Below are 14,937 nucleotides of genomic sequence, written 5' to 3'. Positions count from 1 at the left end.
ACCCCAGTGAGATACCTTGCTTTCTATGGTCTACGCAGGCAGCATTAAATCTAAATTAAATAAAAACTTCATTCTGTATGTGACTCAATTCAAACACTGCATATATAGACAACAGCAACAACACAAATAGCGCTCCTCATGTAAAGTGCACTAACGCTGAGAGTTCATTTGAATAGAGTACTATTGATGTGAAATCTATGGAAGCTTGTTTCCGCCACAGAATGAAAAATAAAAAAGGTAATTGTGACTTTTTATCTCACAATTCTGACTTTTTTTCTCACAATTGCGAGATAAAGTCAGAATTGCGTGATATAAAATCGCAATTGCGTGTTATAAAGTCAGAATTGCGAGATATAAAGTCAGAATTTATTGATATAAAGTCGCAATTGCGTGTTATAAAGTCAGAATTGCGAGATATAAAGTCAGAATTTATTGATATAAAGTCACAATTGCGTGTTATAAAGTCAGAATTGCGAGATATAAAGTCAGAATTTATTGATATAAAGTCGCAATTGCGTGTTATAAAGTCAGAATTGCATGATATAAAGTCAGAATTGATTGATATAAACTCGCAATTGTGTGATATAAAGTCAGAATTGTGTGATATAAAGTCAGAATTGCATGATATAAAGTCGCAATTGCGTGTTATAAAGTCAGAATTGCGAGATATAAAGTCAGAATTTATTGATATAAAGTCGCAATTGCAGGTTATAAAGTCAGAATTGCGAGATATAAAGTCAGAATTTATTGATATAAAGTCGCAATTGCAGGTTATAAAGTCAGAATTGCGTGATATAAAGTCAGAATTGCGAGATATAAAGTCTGAATTGATTGATATAAAGTCAGAATTGATATAAACTCGCAATTGCGTGATATAAAGTCAGAATTGTGTGATATAAAGTCAGAATTGCGTGTTATAAAGTCAGAATTTATTGATATAAAGTCAGAATTGTGAGATATAAACTATTCTGAGGGGAAAAAAGTTAGTCTTTTTCCCCCCTTAGAATTGGCCTGATAACTCGCAATTGTGAGATAAAAAGTCACAATTATTTATTTATTTATTTTTATTCAGTGGTGGAAACAAGCTTCCATAGAAATCAGATATTTCTAGATGTAACTATTGTTATAGATACTTTTCAGCAGTGGTGTCAAGTATTTGAGTAGATGTAACTAGTTACTGTACTTAAGTATCGTTTTGGCTACTCTGTACTTGGATTGTCAGCATCTTTTAGTCTCTACTTAACTACATTTTTTGATTATGTACTCCAGTACATTTGTAATGAGTAAAGCAATTACTCATTACATTTTGCATGGCACCAAACTTTTTCTGCAGCAATTTCTGCTACAAAAGAAGCGATATCGCCATCTACAGGACATTGAAGGTACTATATCTTGTGCGTTTTGCCCTTATTCACCTAAACTTATCAACAAGGCCTTTTTACACGAGTGTGAGTGCATTAGCAGGCAGTTGTGAATCGCAGGTGTTTCATATATGAGATGAGGACACGTGCTGAGTTCACGCCATGTCGTAATACACCTCAGTCAGGTTAGACACCATATTCAATTTATCGCCAATGAAAACGAAGCTGTGAGGGATAGAGATAGTCTTTTCAGTGGCATACACTGTATAAAAGTCCTAGTTCACAACTTTTTAAACTGCCTTATGGAGTTTCTGTTCACTAAAAGTTGTTTTCAGAAAGACGTTTCATCAGCTGAACAATCGGTTCGTTGTTAAACAACAGTACAATCGACTGAACACTGTATTCTATCCCTCAGCCTCGTTTTCATTCCCATCCAAAATTAAATATGGCACTACCCTGACTAAGGTCTATTACAATAATTATGAGATGACAATACGTATTTATGCATTTGAATTATGCATTTCTATGGCAACACTATCAACGCTTTAATGAATTTGCAGCGATTACATGCTACAAGAAAAAAAATTCCAAGTTAACTGAGACTTTTGAGTTTTGAGTATCTGTAGATATTTAAGAGGCTGTTGTGTCGACTTTGATTTATTGCAATATTGAGGTGTTCAGTTTGATTTTGATTCACTGGCATGTCTTGTTGGGGACTAGTGCATCTTTGAGCCTACATTCAGTATGAGTACAAAATCATTCAAATCAGATACTCTAACCCCCGGTTTCACAGACGAGGTTTAAGCCTAGTCTCAGACTAAAATGCATGTTTGAGCTGAAAGCAACTCGCACTGATATATCTTAAAATATGTCAGTGCTGTTGTTTTGTCTCAAGATGCACACCAAGGCACGTTCATAAAAGCTTCTTAAATGTCCTAACTGAACTTAGGCCTAATCCTGGTTTAATCTAAACCATGTCTGTGAAACCAGGCCCAAGACTTTTACTCAAATCGTATTGGAATTGGTGACTTGTAACTTGTAATGAAGTCATTTTCGCAGTAAGGTATCTCCACTTTTACTTAAGTATGGTTTTCTGGTACTAATAATAATTTTTTTTTTTTTTTACTTGTCAGCCTTACCCACAAAGCAAGCGTGCAAGTATACTTTGTTTTTTCCTGCGTAGGTTACCGTATGCGAACAGCGAGCTTGACATACAGTTCTTTATCATCATCACAGTGTGCCACATTCAGTATAAACCTTATTGATGATGCATACCATCAGGGCCGTCGCTTGAGGGAAGATTGAGTGGCGATTCTAGGAGAATTCAACCGAGGGAGACCCTCCTGAAAACTTATTCCTGGCTTGAAACTGATGGAAAATTGATGGGCCTGTGTTGCAGTTCTATGGATGTTTTGCTTTAGAAGTTGAGTAAAATTAAAGGGATAGTTCGCCCAAAAATGAAAATTCTGTCGTTCCAAACCCGAAAACTTTCGTTTCGAAAAACAAATGAAGATCTGAGAGCTTTCTGTCCCTCCATTGACAGCTACGCAACTACCACTTTGATGCTTCAAAAAGTTCTAATCCATATGAATTGAGTGGTTTAGTCCAAACTTTCGAAAGAGACTCGATCGCTTTATATGATATGATACGGCTTGTATTCACATATAAACTAACCTGACTCCGCCAGATGGATTTGCTCCGCATATCCATCTGGAAACCTTTCGTTGAAGTAGTTTGGTAAGGGGCGAAAATACTGGTTAGCTGATTGGCCTATGTTGGTGATAGACGGGCCAAGTCAAACAATCAGATCAACGAAGCATATGACGTACTAACAGAGCGACGACGAAAACACAACCACAAGCCAGGCTACTCTTGCATTTTAATAAACATTTTAATCTTCATCCTTTATGACTGAGCCAACGTTGCTTATGAACAAATTGCTAGTGCTTGTTGTTAGCTATCGTTTGTTTGGCTTCAAGGACCTAATGACATTGATTGTTTAACATACAATTAAGTTAGGTAACGTAACTAACGTTAACGTTTTTAAACTTACCATTTATATGTGACATGCACCTCATCAACGACAATCCCCACCAAGTCTTCACGGTATACTTCGGAGGAAAGCATATCCCTCCATTTCTCATTGAGTAACCAAGACTCAGGGCTACCAAACACCAACTGTATTCGGCCATGGAGGATGTCTGTATCGTTGATTCCTCCGAGCTGCATGGCAGAGACTCCTAGCTTCCCAGCCTCTCTGATCTGATCTTCCATCAGGGCAACCAACGGAGATACTACCACTATTATGGGATTTTTCACCTTTCTTATTTTCTTCACGACAAGAGGAGCCAATTGATAGATCAAACTCTTGCCGAAACCAGTCGGGAGAAGAGCAAAAACATCTTTTCCTCTGAGAAAAGCCTCCAGAGCAGTGTTTTGCTCTTCTTTCAGTGAAGAAATACTCTGTAATTCCGATAAAACTTGCTCGATAGCCACGCTGATGCTAGTTTCATCCGCTGAAGCCGCCATGTTCTTTAGACTGAACTGTCGCGCTTCTCGTTGCGTCACACCTCAACCCGCCTCAAAGCCAACGCTGATTGGACGTTCGTTTGGTGAACTGCTCCCAAATTTTCTTTAACGGAAAGTATCCAGACTGATCTGCGAGTAAAACCTTGAAAGCTCGCGAGATCAGGATGGTCTCACGAGGCTACATATAAACATTGATCATCTCACACATCAGTGGTAATCAGAAGCTCAAGCATGTTCGCTTGACGTGTGAGAACCAATGAGGTTCGGTTGAGCTTCTGATTATGTTCGCTGATCAATGTTTAAATGTGAATAAAAGCCTAAATTAAATCTGTTCGTCATATAAAGCGATCGATAGCCAGGGAAAACCCAGACCACTTCCGGCATAATTTAGATTTGCTCTGAAAGTTAGTCTGGCAAAGAGCTCATTCAAGCCCATTTCCAATCCGTCGAAATCGCGGCACCAATCAGAAACGTTGGGGCGGGCTTTACACGATGACGACAGCGCTGGGATTTTGAAGCAGATTTTGTAGCCTACATTACAAAGATGGACGCCGCCGTCGAACATCACTCGTTCCAATCAGCTATCGCGTCTGTTTTAAGCAATTTGAACGTTTCCTTTTTGTTAAAAACCGAGCAAAGAACAACACTCGGAGATGTTTCTCCGCCGCTCTGCGTACGTCATCTCCTTCATCGCTCTGATTGGGTTTAGGTCTATCCGCGACGTCCGTTGGTGACGCCCCTCTGGAAATGATTTGTCTATGACGCTTTGCCAGACCATAACTCAGTTACAACTGAGAATGGTCTGGTTTTAACCAGGCTAAGCAATCGAGTCTCTTCAGAAATTTTTGGACTAAACCGCTCATTTCATTTGGATTAGTTTTACGATCTCTTTATGAACTTTTTGAAGCATTAAAGTGGTAGTTGCATAGCTGTCAATGAAGGGACAGAAAGCTCTCAGATTTCATTCAAAAGATCTTCATTTGTGTTCTGAAGATGAACGAAACAGGTTTGGAACAACATGAGGGTGAGTAATTAATAATTTTCATTTTTGGGTTAACTATCCCTTTAAGCATTTTCTAAGCTTCACATTTCGCTGCCTTCAGTTTTTGTATGGGGAGCGCACCTATAGCTCACTAGGGTTGGGAACTGAGCCACTGAGTTTTTTTTAGCTTATGTCATATTGTTCTTTCTCCTCACATCCATTTTTGCTTTGTCTACTAGTGTATGTATTCGTACAGTCTCTGTCTCATCTCTCATCCAATTTAGTGCACTACGCGAGGCCGATCATTATTCTGGGCCCGGTGAAGGACCGAGTGAATGATGACCTGCTGTCTGAGTTCCCAGACAAGTTCGGCTCTTGTGTCCCTCGTAAGTATTCCTCATCTCTGTCGTCACGCTCAGATGCATATTGCTCTCAAAAGTGCCAAGAGCTTTCTCAACAAAGGTCTGATTTGGCTTCATGCAATTTCCGTCTTAAGAAATCATTCGAATATGCTGATTTGGGGCTCAACCATTTTTTTTATTAATTATCAAAAACAGTTGTGCCGCTTTATATCTTTTGTGGAAACCATGATGCAATTTTTTTCAGGATTCTTTGATGAATATAAACTAGTGCTGCACGATTAATCATATCGCAATCGTAATCGCGATGTCAAGCCTATGTGATTATATGACGCAAAATACTGCGATTTTATATGAAATAAACAAATTAGGGCTGTTAACGCAGCATCTGTTATTTTTTGTCATCCGTCCGGAACGCACTTTGTTCCGTATTTTTGAGAATCAATTCAGTGCAAATTCATGACAGGCACATTGCTTCTAATAAATGTCAGACAGACTATGAACGAAGACATTTAAGGCTATGATAAGAAAAAAAAAACCGACAGTGCGGTAGATACTAATTTCTCCCCCTGTTTGTCTGTGATCAGCCGCGTAGCGTTTTTATCATCATCAGAGAATGCCCTTTTAATTGGTCGTTAGTCATTGTGAGTCACGTATTGTAGCAACGATGACGACAAGTGACAACAGCGGGAAATGTAAAAATGACTACCTCCGAGCAGCCGGCGAAAAAGAAAAGAGCAAATAGAGTTGAATGGGAAAATGACTACCCGTGGCTGGAATGCGCGAGGTATTAAAGGTAGGAATATTAAAAATATTATTTTTTGCACTGGAAAGAACATTCTAGAAGTCTAATTCTATTGAATAAGTTCGCACAAGGCTACAGAAAACTGTTGTGTTTATTTTTCTTCAAATGCAGTCTGAGTTTTGAATGTTATAGGCTATGTTGTATTTGTTTAAGTTAAAAATAAAACGTATTTATAATACGTAAAAACAAATCCATGGTTCATTGTTGGCAAAATGATCATGATAGCTATATATCTATGTGGTTCAGTCTTGTATAGGCCTATTATTGATTAGGACTACTTTGCTATTCTATAAATAAACAGGCGTAGGCCTAAAAGTTGTATTATAATATGTTAATACTGTCAATCCCATGTCAATCTCCGCCCCCCCCCCCCCCCCCCGTTCCTTATTTCCATTTCAGAAAGTTGGTAACCCTAGTCCTGACTGAAAGACGCGCGCCAGTATCATGCGCGTGCCCAGACCGCGCGCCAGAATACAGTTCTCTTTCCGCTTGAAGTGAACGAACAATAACACACACAATTATGCCAAAATATCATTTGTCGAGTGTCTTCATAACATAAGAGCAGCCTTATGATGGTCGTAAAGAGTTGTGAGAGAATAAGGCGCGTGTGAGATCCGCGTCTCTGTCAGCAACTCTTAAAGGGCCGGCATCCAATAATCCTCTCTGTCAGTAAAGTTAATCAAAGAACAAAGGGAACAGAGAAAAACACTCACTGCTCTTGACCAAAGAACTTGTGTTGCTTTAAATAGGATTTTAGTCCATATAATTTATCATTTATGCAGCGCAGACTGTTTGATAACTTTATTCAATTTCTGTAACGTTATATATGTCCTGTTAGACAGGAAGAGCACAGGTAAATATGACATTTATTATGGGTTTATGTGAAGATTGTTTGAAGTTCACTTAAATTAAAATTAAATGAATTTTTATCCAGACATCAATGGCTTATTGATCATTATAGGTGTTATCAATCATTTAGTTGTTGTTGCTAGTTTGAGTTGAGAAATACACATTTCAGAATTATCACTAATCTGTGTGTGCTTTTTGCTTTAGAACCAAGCAAGTTGACTCATGAAACCTTTTGTTTATTATATCGCAATCGCTTATCGCAATATTGACCTCAATAATCGCAATATGACATTTTCCCCAAATCGTGCAGCCCTAATATAAACTTCAAATTTATTTCAAATAGAAATCTTCTGTAACATTATAAATGTATTTACTGTCACCTTTTGATCAATTTAATGCGTCCTTGCTGAATAAAAGTGTTTTTAAATCATACCCTAACCTTTTAAATGGTAGTGTATCACAGTCTCTACAAACATATTAAACGGCACAGCTGTTTTCAACATTGATAATAATAATCGGAAATGTTTCTTGATTATCAAATCAGCATATTGGAATGATTTCTGAAGGATCATGTGACACTGAAGACTGGAGTAATGATGCTGAAAATTCAGCTTTGTGAATAAATAACTTCACAGTTCTGGGGCCGTATTCACAAAGAATTTTATCTTACCACTAGGAGTACTCCTAAATCGCACTAAAATATTTTAGCTAGGAGTTTTCTATTAAAAGTTATTCACAACGCCTTTCAGACCTACTCTTAGTAAGGAAAAATGACAACTCCTAAACTAAGAGTGAGTCTTCGTTGCTATGGATGACGTCAATTCTCATGCACGAGCTTCCTCGCAATGATCACGGTGATTGGTTGTTAGATGACAGGGCCATCATGCGGAACATAACACAGACGCAACAAATCATGGATTTAGGACATCTAAATATGTCTGTGTCCTACACAAAATAATAATAGTTATGTCATCGAAATGCATATCATATTTGTGCATGCCCCAGTGAAGTGTAATTCTAAAAAGGCAGAGAGAGAGAAAAAAAGTCGTGAATTAAATTAAATTAAATTAAGGTACCCTAATAGCCTACCCTAATGAAAACAGCCACTTGCCTAATAATGAAAAACGACACTTGCATTAACACTTTGCATTAACACATTAATTGACATCCTATTAGCCTAAATAGACTAAGGAAATGTTGCTCCTATTGAAGTAGCCTAATGTAATAGTTGAATGACGGTGGATTATGAACTCGCCAAAACGGAAAAGAAAGCCCAACTGGACGCAGGATCATTTATGGTGTGTTCACACCGAACGCGAATAGAGCGTCAAATATGCGTCTATCGCGTCTAGTTAGACGCTTGAACATTCGCTCGAGTTCAAATTTTTCAACTTGCGCGGAAGACATTCGCGGCAAACGTATCGCCCAATTTGCGTCATTCGCAACGCCCGGCGCGAATGATGCATCTATTTGCGTCTTTGCATTGACTTTGTATGTAATCTACACGCGCAAACAATTAAATTCGCGTTCGGTGTGAACCGAACCACTGCTGCTGGCTCAGTTGGTGCTGAAAAAAAAATAAAAATAAATGGGAAATTCGGCACTGGGATATCAAGCAAAACTAAGCGTGAGACATGGGAGAGGATTTGTTTGCAGATCAATGCAGCATTCCCGCTTGTGTCGCGGAGCCCGGACGACTGCGAGAGGCGGTGGTATGCGCTACAATCCTTTGTGAATTGGTCTTAGTGAGTTAGGAGTCCTCTCGACTTCTTTTAAGCTCTCCCAAACTTAGGTGCTACTTTTAGGGCTAAAATGCTTTGTGAATTACTCTTAGTGAAAAAATTTAGGAGTCCTAAAGTTAGGAGTGACACGCCCATTATTTTTAGGAGTTGCTCCTAAATTCGCAAGTTAGGAGCTACTTTTAGCCTTAAAATTCTTTGTGAATACGGCCCCTGATTTCATAAAAAAAATAATAATAATTTGAAGCTTGCCCAAAATGTCTTCACTTACTATAAGCAGTAAACAGCCATTTTCAACACAATTGTCATGCACTGCCAATAAGTGTAACTGATATCATAGTCATGAGATGATGTCATCGCTCTTTCTCAGATACGACACGACCCAAGCGGGAATATGAGGTGGATGGACGGGACTACCATTTTGTGTCGTCGCGGGAACAGATGGAGAAAGACATTCAGAACCATCGTTTCATTGAGGCGGGCCAGTACAACAGTCACCTGTACGGGACCAGCGTTCAGAGCGTGCGAGAGGTGGCAGAACAGGTACGTTTTAAATAAAACAATGAACTCGTGTATCACTTTTGCAAATCTTAAAGGGATAGTTCACCCCAAAAATGAAAATTCTGTCAGTAATTACTCGCCCTCATGTTGTTCCAACCCCCTAAGACTTTCGTTCATCTTCAGAACACAAATTAAGATATTTTTTATTAAATCTGAGAGCTGGATCACTCCTCCATAGGCTTCTTAACCCTCTGGGGACTAAGCCCTTTTTGGTCCGTTTTCTCTATTTTTACATTTGGGGGCTTATAAACCATATGTAATGGAGATGGAACACTATGTGTTTGGTATCTATGGATTCAGAAGACCCTAAGCTAACATAAGCATGCATGTAATGTGTTTATAAAGAAAGTATGAGTGAAAAATGTACAATAAACTAGAGAATTTCAAAAACGGAAATTAGATTTTTGTCATTTATTTCTGAAAATCACACATCACACAACAATAGTGAACAGTTTTTGAACAAAAAATATATTTGTCAAAGCCTTTGCTTGACAGACATGTGTAATTGTTAAATAAAATGTGTAAAGAACAATGAAAAATGTAACTTTATTTACAAATAGTCCTAGGCGTTTTTCTTAGGAATGCTTAGAATTTTCTAAGCAATGCTTTCTCCTCGTCACTCTCCAGTAATTGTTCCAGAGCTTGTTCCACCGTAAATCTTTACTGCTTGCCATCATAAAAGTGCTAAAACAATAAATAATGTTATAATTGTATGTATATAAATATATATATTATAATTGTTCTGTCTCTCTCTCATATTTCTCTGATAATCTCCGTAAGCCTCCGTTCGCTCTCTCTCCTTCTCTCCATTCAACGCTGTTTGCGTCATATCCCTAACTATATAGTACCACCCCTTGCATGGCTACAGAGTCCTCTGATTTGCTAGATACATCATGGTAACCTTCCTCTGATTGGATAAGAAAAATACTTCGCCATCGGCAATTTTTCCATTGGTTGTTGCTTGCGGAATCTGCCAAACAACATCGATTTCATTGGCCTTTTACATAGTGGTATTGCGCAACAAGGAAGTGTGTATATTTACAAGCCGGGTGAGTTATCATTGTTTTCAGCGGAATCTGAGGAAGACGGTAAAAAAGGCCGCACCTCTCTATCAATAATAGTTTTTAAGATATTTACACATTTGTAAAAGTATGCCATTTTGGGCGGTACCGCCCAATCCGTCCCCAGAGGGTTAAGGGATCGAAACTGGCCGGCCCAGAAAAGTTATTAAAGACATTGTTAAAATAGTCCAAGTGACAACCAGAAGCGCTGCGCTGTTTCACTACGTGAACTCACTCGAGGCCCACAGAGAAGGAAATGACTAGTTGAATAAAGTCGTTATTTTTGTTTGTTTTTTGCGCACAAAAAGTATTCTCGTCACTTGATAAACTTAAGGTTGAGTCACTGTAGTCACTCGGACTATTTTAACGATGTCTTTCATAACTTTTCTGGGCCGGCAAGTTTCAATCCTTTAGAAGCCTATGGAGGAGTGATCCAGCTCTCAGATTTAATCAAAAATATCTTAATTTGTGTCCCGAAGATGAACGAAAGTCTTACGGGGTTGGAACAACATGAGGGAGAGTAATTACTGACAGAATTGTCATTTTGGGGTGAACTAACCCTTTAATATGCGTGTCTATTTTTGTGAGCAGCAGGGAAAGCACTGTATTCTGGATGTGTCCGCAAACGCAGTTCGTAGACTACAGGCTGCACAGCTTCACCCAATCGCCATCTTCGTACGGCCCAAATCACTGGAGAACGTCCTGTACGTAACTGCAAACAACTACACAAATGCTTCAACATCAACTTCAAATTGAGCCTCTGTATGTTTAGCTGTAAATGTTGCCGAAACTGACAACTGATGGGGTCTGTGCTGTATTATCCAGAGAGATCAACACACGTTTAACCGAGGAACAAGCCAGGAAAGGGATGGACCGCGCGATTAAACTGGAGCAAGATTTCCTGGAGTGCTTCTCTGGTAAGACAGTTTCATGCTACTAATTACTAGGCCACACTAAGAGGCAGATTTACTAACAGTTTACTTCAGCGCAAACTCTCTTTTGGCGTTTAAAAATACTGTCAGGGTTTACTAAAGACATGCAATGAAAAATTAGCGCTGAGAAGGCGTGAACAGGGTTATTTTTGCGGCTGAACTTGTTGCATATGCATTTGTAGGAGTTTCCCTTTCAGACGCAACATTTATGGGAGTAGAATATTTAAATGAATCATGAAAGCTGATTTACTAAGGTTTGCGCTAGTCAATGTACTGGTATTTGCGCTATTATTTACCAACGAAAAAAGCATGTTTTAAACCAGACGCTAATTTCTGCTGCTCTCTGTAGATTGAGTTGGACATTATAGAACTAGGGCTGGGCAAAAAAATCGATTTTTCGATTAATCGTTTTTTAAAATGTGGTCGATTCAAAATCGATTCTCAATGGCCACGAATCGATTTTTTCCATATTCAGGGCTCGCGGTGCTGCGTCTTCTCACTCAGCACAAGGCAAGCGTCAAGCGCTGCAGGCGTCGATACACACTCGTGTTTAGGAGTCGGGACATGATTCACTTGCACAATCGGGCCAGCATTGCATCGTAACTAACGTTTATCATTTTCACGTCTTTTTTAAGTTTTACCAGTTTAAACATTCAAGCAATTTTAAACTATCCTGTGCTCGCGCACTCGCACATGTTTTTCATTGCGTGCATACAGCCTAAATCCGCCCCACAAACAGCTCGCCAGTAACAAAAGTTCTTTTTCGGGGATTATATCGCTTTAACAGTTAAAAACACGCAAAATGATGTCAAAACTCTGGTCTTGGTGAGTAACCTCGTAAAGACAGTCGGTTATGTCTTAAATAAGCATAAAATGCGTGTGACAGACAGTATAATGAAACAGTAATGGATCCGTGCACTAGTTCTTAAAGTAAACGCAGCCATATGTGTCTGTCATTAATTTTGTTGTCAAAACAACATAATATAGCATTAATTGTAAGGAATCAGAATTAATAGCCTATGTATTTAATTCAGTCAGGACTAAAAGACTATCCAGTGTTATTTTACATTGGATTACTTTATGCAGTTTCTGTAGTATTTCTGACCTACCCAAAAACTTTTCTTTTTATGTCTCTTTATTTGTGTCTTTAGGCCTATTCTATTGTATTTATTTGTGCTACTTTTTTCAATTTAATTCAAAGATTGAAATCAAGCTTCCATGTGTTGCATAAACTCTTAACAAAAAAATTACCCCATTGTAAAAAAAAAAACATTTAGGTGAGATCAATGTAATAAAAAATTGTCTAAAAAATGATAACTGATATTTAGACTGAGATTTGTATTACATCTATATTCATTATAATCGAATCGAGAATCGAAATCGAATCGAACTGTGAGCTTGTGAATTGAAATCGAATCGAATTTGAACATCTGAATCGATACCCAGCCCTATATAGAACTGAGTCTGTGTTCTTTCATTTGTGTCGTCCACAGAACTTTCCACTTCTATTACAAATTTCCACTTTCCACTTCACTTCTATCGCTTTTGTTGAATTGCGCTCTCACGCTAATTTCCCCTTTTTAGTAAATCTGGCCCAGAATCTGAAGGCTTTCCACTGATTTTGGGAGAAAATTAGCAGATTTCTAAGGCAATGGGAATGCTACAACCTGACGGCTTGATTGAATTAGCCAAAATATTTAATAAAGAAACGTGTGTAGAATTTTGAGAAGGATGGGTGTTACTTATTTGTCATTTCTGTACATGTGACACAATGAGCCAGATTTACTAACAGCTTGCTCCAGCGCAAACCCTCTTGGGCAATAAAACTACTGTCAGGATTTACTAAAGTGAGCAATGAAAAGGCATGGACAGTTATTTTTGCACTCCAAAAGTTTCCCTGTCAAATTTATGGACAGAGTATTAAATGAATCATGAAACATGATTCACTAAAGTTTGCGGTAGTCTGTATACTGGTATTAGTGCCATTATTTACCACCCCAAAAAAGCTGGCACGTCTTAACCGATCTTCTGTTGAATTTGCGCATTGTCATTTGTCAAAAGATCATCCGGAGAACTTTCCGGCACTTTTACTAGATTGCAGCCGCACGCTAAAATGCGCTGTTTAGTAAATCTGACCCAATATGGGCCTCATTAATGTGCAGAATGAATCTATATTTAAATCATTCTTGTGTAAATAGCTGCATTTGTAATTTAGAAATATGAGCATTTATATACATGTTTTTTATTAACAATACACATATAAATTCTTGCGTGTGTGCAAGTATAGTTTTACATATGATTTAGATTAAATTTTTATATTAACTATATATCAATATGAAAGCAAGAGTGGTATTACAAATTATTTATACGTCTTAATGCAGCAAATTATTCTAAAGTTGCAGTTTATGAACGCATGTTTTTACACTGGAATTAGTTTTTATTGTGTTTCAAGAATGGGGCCGATTGAAGGTATATCTCTTTTGCATCATTTTTATTGAAGTAAATGTGTCACGTCTGTTTTTGGTTTAGGCAGGGAATCACATGACTATGACCAATGACCAGAGGTGTAAAGTCCAGGGGTCAGAACGTAAAAGTCCTGCCATATATTTATTCCACCCATGAACTCATCCATCTGATTTCACTAATTAGTTCTGTCTCCTGGCTGAAGAACTGCTAATTAGCAAATCCAGGTGATTGGAAGAAAATACTGAGGAGGACTTTTACTTTCTGAACCTGGACTTTACACCTCTGACAATTACATAATAAAAGTCACGTAAACATCAATGTGAACATCATTTTCTGCTGCTCTCTGTTTGGCAGCGATCGTGGAGGGCGACAGCTTCGAGGAGGTTTATCACAAGGTGAAAACTGTGATCGAGGAGCAGTCAGGGCCTTATATCTGGATTCCCACCAGGGAGCGTCTGTGAGAGTCCATCCAGAGCCAAACCACCTCTCCCAGTCACCATTCAGCCTGGACCGAGGACTCGACTCGCAGAGCTCACGAGAAACAGACAGAGAGAGAGATGGGAAGAGTAGAAGAGAGGGAGGAATCACAGAGACACAGTGGAGCCGCCTCTCTTTTCCTCCTTTCCCTAGCTTCCCTTTTCTGCTCCTAACTTCCTTTCTCTGTCTTTCTCTCAGTCCTTCTCTGTTTCTTTCTGGCTTTCTCTCTGAATAACGTCCTCTCACACAGGACTGGTGAGCTGTTTTTACTCTGTCACGAACTGGGATGCTACAAAGAAATTTTGTATATTGTCGGATTCCCTCTCGCTCTCTCCGAACAGGAAGACAGGAAGAGGAGAGAGATGAGCGACCGCCTTGGCTTTTACTGGAATGAGACTTTCAAGAGCGATTCCTGATTAAAGGAGCTCGTTTTACAATACTAAAGGTGAATCGAACTGAATTATGAAAGTATATTTATCGGTATCAATAATGCGCTGAAATCTTCAATATCAAAGATATTACGACTACTCAGAGACTGGCGTTCACCCACAGTTATCAGCATCAAGGGCGTTTAATTCCTTTTACAAAATTTGAAGTGCTTGATGTGTGCTTTCTGAAACCCAGGAAGTTCAGTCCTTCGAATGTTCCCCTTAAACCGTTTGCAGCTAGTTCATCACATCGACTGGATGAGAAGAAAGGGTTGGAAGAGAGAAAAAAAAAAGAGGAAAAGGCGCAGACCGTGACTCTCATTCTGCACATCATCATAGAAAGCCTCATGCTTGATATTCTGTTTTCTTTGATTTTCTGGCGCTTACA

General features: G+C 38.6%; 1 protein-coding gene across 5 annotated transcripts in view; it reads left to right on the top strand.

Annotated features, from left to right (window-relative positions):
- LOC130082541 (disks large homolog 4) overlaps nt 1–14,234 on the top strand; it is a 204,925-nt gene extending 190,691 nt beyond the window's left edge. For all 5 annotated transcript variants that reach the window (XM_056247413.1, XM_056247415.1, XM_056247412.1 and 2 more), the window contains 5 exons: nt 5,157–5,258; nt 8,995–9,167; nt 10,838–10,950; nt 11,072–11,163; nt 13,999–14,234. In XM_056247413.1, coding sequence (XP_056103388.1) covers nt 5,157–5,258; nt 8,995–9,167; nt 10,838–10,950; nt 11,072–11,163; nt 13,999–14,105 — 587 coding nt within the window. In that variant the 3' untranslated portion in view covers nt 14,106–14,234. The remainder of the gene's footprint in view (nt 1–5,156; nt 5,259–8,994; nt 9,168–10,837; nt 10,951–11,071; nt 11,164–13,998) is intronic.
- The last annotated feature ends 703 nt before the right edge of the window (nt 14,235–14,937 follow it).

This window comes from Rhinichthys klamathensis, unplaced genomic scaffold, assembly GCF_029890125.1.
Source record: "Rhinichthys klamathensis goyatoka isolate OS25496 unplaced genomic scaffold, OSU_Roscu_1.1 h1tg000046l_1, whole genome shotgun sequence".
NCBI classification, from domain to species: domain Eukaryota; kingdom Metazoa; phylum Chordata; class Actinopteri; order Cypriniformes; family Leuciscidae; genus Rhinichthys; species Rhinichthys klamathensis.
The sequence above is the reverse complement of the archived record's forward strand: the minus strand, read 5'-3'. Positions and strand labels throughout refer to the sequence as shown.